This window comes from Nothobranchius furzeri, chromosome 8 (assembly GCF_043380555.1).
Source record: "Nothobranchius furzeri strain GRZ-AD chromosome 8, NfurGRZ-RIMD1, whole genome shotgun sequence".
NCBI lineage: Eukaryota > Metazoa > Chordata > Actinopteri > Cyprinodontiformes > Nothobranchiidae > Nothobranchius > Nothobranchius furzeri.
The window spans coordinates 48,039,900-48,046,912 of NC_091748.1; the positions used below are offsets into that span (position 1 = coordinate 48,039,900).

A 7,013-nucleotide genomic window follows, 5' to 3' on the forward strand; every position below is an offset into this window, starting at 1 on the left:
ATATTGTAGTAAATATGTGAACATGCATTATGGAAGAGGTACTTTCTGATAAGTGAACCTGTGACTTGAGGATATCAGGTTTCAGTTACATTTTGAAATAATAACTCTGTTAACTCAGTTTGATCTGTAGAACAGCTTCCGCACCTCTAAAAGGGCATGTACCCTGCAAAGTAAAACAGATCTTTGATCATTGAGTACATAAACACACTCATGTGTGTGAAAGGTAGGCTTGCTCAGCAGATTTTTAAGAGATAACTGTAGTAACTGACCTGAGGCTGTAGGAGTGCAGCTAAACCTGTAAAATGGAGGTGATCTACAGTGTTTTGGGCCTGGAGTGGATAGACTCTAGGAGTGTTTTAATATTTTTATGTGTCTTTCTGTTGCTGAGCGATATTTTGAAGAACAGAAAACCAAAAAACTTTCCTCCTGGACCACACGCTCTTCCTTTTATTGGAGATCTTCATCGTATCAGACCTTCCAGAATTCATCTGCAATTATCAGAGGTATATACAACCTTCCATAACTATAAGAAATAAATATAAACACAATGTAATTATTTACCAGGTTTATCTGTTGTTGTTTCTTTGTGTTTAACAAAAAATCTATTGGAGCTAAACAGGCTAGTCTCTTACTAAACAGTTCACATAGTTTATTCTTTGAAGATAAAGCCTTACAATACACGAGAGTTGGAAAACAGTTAACGGCAAGATAACTATCATTACATGAAGTACAGGACCACGAACATGGACCTTCCCCTAGATTACAGCAGGTAAAAGTTCAATGTCAAACAAAGGGGCCAGGTAGAACAAGACCATATTTTAAATCCTGAACCCCAAAATACTTTTTAAAATGTACCACATTTTTAAAGATTATTTTATTTTCTTAGTACTTAAAAGTTATCCTCAACATGATGGTATGTGGACAACAATGTAGTTAGTAAAATACATTGTGTAAGACAGGGATTCCCTAAGTGTGGTGCGCGCACCCCTAGGGGTGCGCGAGCTGCCGCTAGGGGGTGCGCGAGGTGAAAAGTGTAATGGCTGCGGCGCTCAGAGAAGTCTGTCAAAAGTCACCATTAGCGTAGCCAGAAACCCATTTGTGGGTGGGCCTAAGAAAATGTCAGTGGGCCCAATAAATGTAATTGAAAACAAGTATATTTTGCTTGTGTGTGTGTGTGTCCTCCGCATATGCCCTAGCTCAGGGGTCGGCAATCTGCGGCTCTGGAGCCGCATGCGGCTCCTCCATCCGTCTGATGCGGCTCTCTCTGTGCTTGTAAAATAATGACTGGATATGTAAACAAAATGCTTTATATTTTACTGCATAAATTTTACATCTGTAAGCTAATTCTAAATGTAAAGATTGTCTGCGTAAACCTGAACAGGTCCAACCCGGTCTTACTGTGAGACCGGGTTGACGTGTCACGCTTGTGCGTAATCATAGGTGCATTCTGAGCTGAAGAGGATGTGAGATTCTGGGATTTTCCTCAGACAGGCTCCTGGATGTGACGCCACATTGGAGACAGGAACAAGCACTATTCAGCCAAAGTTTCATAATCAGGGAACATTTTCTAAGTGACAAGTCTCTCTGAGAGACAGGGTTTGGAAAACGCTCGCTTCAGTCGGAGGAATCTTCCCGCATGCGCTCTGGTTCTGCGACGCGCTCTAAGCCCCTCTCCACAACTTCAGCTCACTGTGCACCTTGTGTACACGCTGACAGTGAGCTGCGCTGAGCAGTGTCGAGCTCAGATGTTCAGAAGGAAATCTTTTCTTGAGTGATTTAGCAACATCTGCGATGTGCGAAATTAATAGTGTCAGTTTGTCTGCATGCGTCGGGGTAATTCTTTCTATTCTTTCTCTGTCAAAATAAACGGCCAAATACGGGAACTATCCGGTCAACACAACACAAGCCTTGCTTTTAACTGTTCTGTATTCTTGTGAAAATTGTTGCAAATTTAACTTGATTAACACCAGAGCCAGGCGCACTGCACCGTTATCTCCGTCACTGTAAATGAAGGAAAAACAAATTGATGAGATCCTTTTCTGACCTTCCCCACCTACAAAGTTTAATTACAACAATCAAATGTGACAGAGCCTGGATTTGTATTCTGAACAGTCTAAACATGTTTTAAAAAGAAACGTATGACAAAAGTGGCATCTGCTCAGTAAAACCACCAACAGGGTGAAAAATATCAAAATATTGTAGGCAGAGACGTGCTACAACTTCTGGATCCATTTTATATAAATTGTTTTATTGATTATCATCTTATGAAAGATAACTTTGAGGTACACGAGAGACCGGTACTGGCTGCTGTCACCTGTTGTGATTGGTTAAAGCAGCTCTCTGCTGTCTGAGGGTAGGCCCCGCCCACAACGTCACGGCTGCTGTGGCTCAGTGTTTTCTTTACTGTGGGAAACGGGTAATAATGGCACTTTGATGGGAACAGGTTGCCGACCCCTGGTTTAGCGTGACGTCTGATATATATTATATATAAATATATATATATATATATATATATATATATTTATATATATATAGCCAGATGTATATATATATATATATATATATATATATATATATATATATATATATATACATCTGGCTATATATATATAAATATAAATATATATATATATATATATGTATATATAGATAGATAGATAGATAGATAGATAGATAGATAGATAGATAGATAGATAGATAGATAGATAGATAGATAGATAGATAGATAGATAGATAGATAGATAGATAGATAGATAGATAGATAGATAGATAGATAGATAGATAGATAGATAGATAGATAGATAGATAGATGGATAGATAGATGGATAGATAGATAGATAGATAGATAGATAGATAGCCATGCCCTGATGTGGGGGCTGGGGTGTGCGTCGACATGGTCGGGACATAGAAGGGGGTGCCCGGCTAAATACGTTTGGGAACCACTGGTGTAAGACACTGCAAACATCAAAAACTTTTCGTTAAGCCAATTATGGCAATGATTAATATGTACCCATTGAAGTTTGCTGCACTATTTACTCCATAAAAAGAAATAAATCATTCATCTGCATTAGCATTTAATAACAAAAGGCTTGTTCTACTTCTGTGTTACTCAGATCTACCTTTAGCAGTTTACCAGTGCAGTTTGAACCAAGTACCAGGGTTTTAGAAATGGTACAGGGAAGGGAGATTCCGAAAATATTATTATTATCAATTCCTTTATTTCCATCCAAAGTCAAAACACAGAAATCAAAATGAACAAGTCCCATTCACAGGGCAAAAGATAGATCTAAAACCTAAATATGGTCAAAAACATTAATCCCTAAAATGATAAAAGCTTTAAGACTGAACACAAAGAAGAAATTCAAACTGGAAATATGCTGCAGCAAAGGACAGGGTTTGAATACACACACGGGACATTAGCGACACACTTCAGGAAGCTATCAAAACAGAAAACAATAACTAAACAATAAGTTAATGGTCTGTATTTGTACATCACCTTCTGAGTTCTACAACCCCCCAAGGTGCTTCACAACACAATCAGTCATCCACTAATTCACACACATATTCACACACCAGTGGGGATGAGCTACATTGTAGCCACAGCTGTCCTGGGCCGCTCTGAAAGAGGCAAGGCTGTCGAACACAGGCGCCACTGGTCCCTCCAAACACCACCAGCAGGCAATATGGGTAAAGTGTCTTGCCAAAGGACACAACAGCAGCGTTCTTTGCTGTGAGTGGGGATCAGTGCTACAAACCTCTGATTACCGGACAACCCACTTTCCCTCCTGAGCTACTGCTGCCCCAGAATCTACAAAATAAAACAGGAGGTGCATTAACAGAACAAACCAAGGGAAGGATATGACATGAAGGAAGGTGCACTTGGAAAAAACGTAATGTGGCTTTGTTAAAAAAAAAAAGAATTTACTTTCTGTGTTCAGTTTGCAGAGAAATATGGAAACATTTTCAGCCTTCACCTGTTTGGTGAACGGGCAGTGATCATTAATGGCTACAAACAGGTGAGAGAAGCGCTGGTCCAACAAGGAGAAGACTTCATCGACAGACCCGCCATACCACTCTTCTCAGAATTTTTTATGAACAAAGGTATTTGTTGCTTTTTGTTTCTAAAACTCCTTATATTTGTATTATTATGTGTCTGTTTAACTTTATTCTCTTGTACCCATTGTTTTAAAGTCTTTCTTTCAGAAAAAATTGTGGGAATATTTTGTGTTTCTCTTTATGAAGGGATACTTTGCAACTTCTTCATATTTTTAAATCATTTTCTTGAGCCAGTATGTAATAAAATGACTCTTTACAGGGTTAATGAAAGGTCACCCAGCCCCCATTGCCTCCTGTGGCCAGAATATTCCACTTGTATAGTAAGAGTTTCAGGTCCAGTCTGTTGGGACATGAGGGGGTGGGGAGCTAACATAGCTGGCACTGCACTCTGGTTCCAGCTAGCCTGGCCTGCCGGACTCGCCACCTCTGCCTATTCTACACAGAATACACTGTCCAGGGGCGGCGTTAGGCCTGGCTATTTGGGCTCAAGCCCCAAATTTTTTATGAAAAGACTAGTGCGTGTTACGTGTGTGTGCGCGCACGTGCTTGTGCGTGCGTGTGTTAAGCCCCAGATATTCTTCAGTCCTAAATCCGCCCCTGACACTGTCTACTCTTTCTATAAGGAAGCATTAGCATGGCTGGCTAGGCTAGGTTCCAGTACGTTTCCTGCATGTTTTAGATCATGAACACAGCTGATTTGTTTAATTTAGTGATTAATCAATTCTGTAGACACTAACAAAAGCTGGGAGATAGTTCAGCTGTTAGATTAAGGTGTTAAAAAGACGAACACACAGCAACGACATAAGTTTTGCTTTTGATTCTACAAATGGACACTAGAGGGTGCTAAAAACAAGCCAAAACTGCCTAATCTACCTTTAACAGGCATTATCAGACCAACAGGTAAAAGGTGAAATTGGTTAATTAAGCAACAGCAATTAAGACAGAAATGAAATTTCTCTCCCAACCAACAGTTTGCCTTTAGTGGTTCTCTCTTGAATACCCTCCAATCAACTAAAATTCTTCCTAAAAATAATAATTTACACATCACGGTGACTCGTATTTTCCCAGTCTAATTTAGAAAAGCTTGAGAGATTTGTTTACGCTAAGCATTGTGGGAGCTATTTATTTATTTATGAATTTTTAGATAAGTTGAGTTAATGCTGATTTCTTTTCCCAAAGGCCTTGTAATGTCTAATGGTTACCCATGGAAGGCTCAGAGGAGATTTGCTCTTCATACCCTAAGAAACTTTGGTCTGGGCAAGAAAAACATGGAAGTGTACATCCAGCAGGAGTGTCAATACCTCACAGAGGCATTGGCTAACCAGCAAGGTAGAAAATATACAATTAAATCATCATGAAATATCTGTTTTCTTAGTTAATGTATGAGGTCATTCAGTTTAACTGCACACATTGAAAGCCGAGAGTACATTTTCCTGTGGTTTACCGTCCATTTTTATAGATGCGAGATCCTGTTTTTATTTTGTTCTATCTGCAGTTTGTCCTTTTTAAATTTGGCAGGAAATTCTATTAATGGACAGAAACTCATAAACAACGCTGTGTCCAACATCATCTGCTGTTTGGTGTTTGGGAGTCGATTTGAGTACAATGACAAGCAGTACCAGTCTATTCTCCAGAGCTTTAATGATATTATACGCTTACAGGGAGGATTGGCAGTTCAGGTAAGACTTGTACTTAAACAGAACATTTATTCCTTAAAATACAATTCAAACCTGGAACTGTCTCCATGCATGGTCTGCTGTTTTTTAATAGCGGCATTGTATAGGTTTTTGTCCTTGACAGCAGCTATACAAGTCACATTACACTAAGCTGACCCAAAATCAAATAAAATACATCTATGTTGTTTTATGTAAGCAAGGTGTGTCCATACTTGTCTCTCACAAGAATGGTCTCAGGTGTCTTTGACTCATTACCTTGGGCTGTGGTTGGTGCTAAATGCACCATGAATAAATGATTACCATGTGCTTTTCAGAAAAAATTGTTATTGTCATATATCCTTATGTTATTTGGAGCTGCCATAACAAGACATAACATGGTTCTGAAAAAAGGTTTAAAGGTTTGTTTTCTTCTCTCTACAGCTTTTCAACACAGCTCCCTCACTGATGAGATGGCTGCCTGGATCTCATAAGGAAATATTCATTCTGATACAGAAGATAATTGATTTTGTTGAGAGTAAGATCAAAGAACACAAGGAGGACCTGGACCCTTCATCTCCAAGAGACTACATAGACTCCTTCCTCATTGAGATGGGAGAGGTGAGCTGGTTGTTTATGTATTAATTAAATACATTTACATATTGACATGTTGGTCTTGTATGTCTTTCATAGAAAGAGGACAAAGATTCTGGTTTTGAGCTCAGTAATCTGAGTATTTGCACTCTTGATCTGTTTGGTGCTGGAACCGAAACGACCACAACGACTTTACACTGGGGGCTGCTTTACATGATCTACTACCCTCATATACAAGGTGTGTGTGTGTGTGTGTGTGTGTGTGTGTGTGTGTGTGTGTGTGTGTGTGTGTGTGTGTGTGTGTGTGTGTGTGTGGTGTGTGTGTGTGTGTGTGTGTGTGTGTGTGTGTGTCTGTGTGTGTGTGTGTGTGTGTCAGGACCACTCGCTTGCTGGCACGCACATGCAAACACAGTGTTTGCATGTTCGTGCCAGCAAGTGTGATCCTAACTTTATTTTTCTGAAATTCTTTATCAAATAAATTATTATTTGAAATAGAAATAAGCTACTGAAGGACACAGACCTATATCTTGTCCTGTTTCTTGCTTTGTGTTCAGAGCAAGTCCAGGCTGAGATCGATGCAGTGATTGGTCCATCTAGGCAGCCCTCTATGACTGACAGAGAAAACATGCCGTACACTGATGCAGTCATCCATGAGATACAGAGGATGGGAAACATTGTTCCACTCGGCGTGGCTCGTATGGCAAACAAAGA

The 7,013-nt window shown here is 39.6% G+C and overlaps 1 protein-coding gene across 1 annotated transcript in view; it reads left to right on the top strand.

The window, feature by feature from the left end:
- The first annotated feature begins 217 nt into the window (after nt 1-217).
- The window catches only part of LOC107395372 (cytochrome P450 2J2), a 15,155-nt gene continuing 8,359 nt past the window's right edge, over nt 218-7,013 (top strand). The window contains exons 1-7 of the mRNA XM_015974745.3: nt 218-503; nt 3,939-4,101; nt 5,236-5,385; nt 5,575-5,735; nt 6,153-6,329; nt 6,402-6,540; nt 6,857-7,013. The exon at nt 6,857-7,013 is cut by the window's right edge and continues 31 nt beyond it. Of these exons, the coding sequence (XP_015830231.1) occupies nt 303-503; nt 3,939-4,101; nt 5,236-5,385; nt 5,575-5,735; nt 6,153-6,329; nt 6,402-6,540; nt 6,857-7,013 (1,148 nt within the window). The 5' untranslated portion in view covers nt 218-302. The remainder of the gene's footprint in view (nt 504-3,938; nt 4,102-5,235; nt 5,386-5,574; nt 5,736-6,152; nt 6,330-6,401; nt 6,541-6,856) is intronic.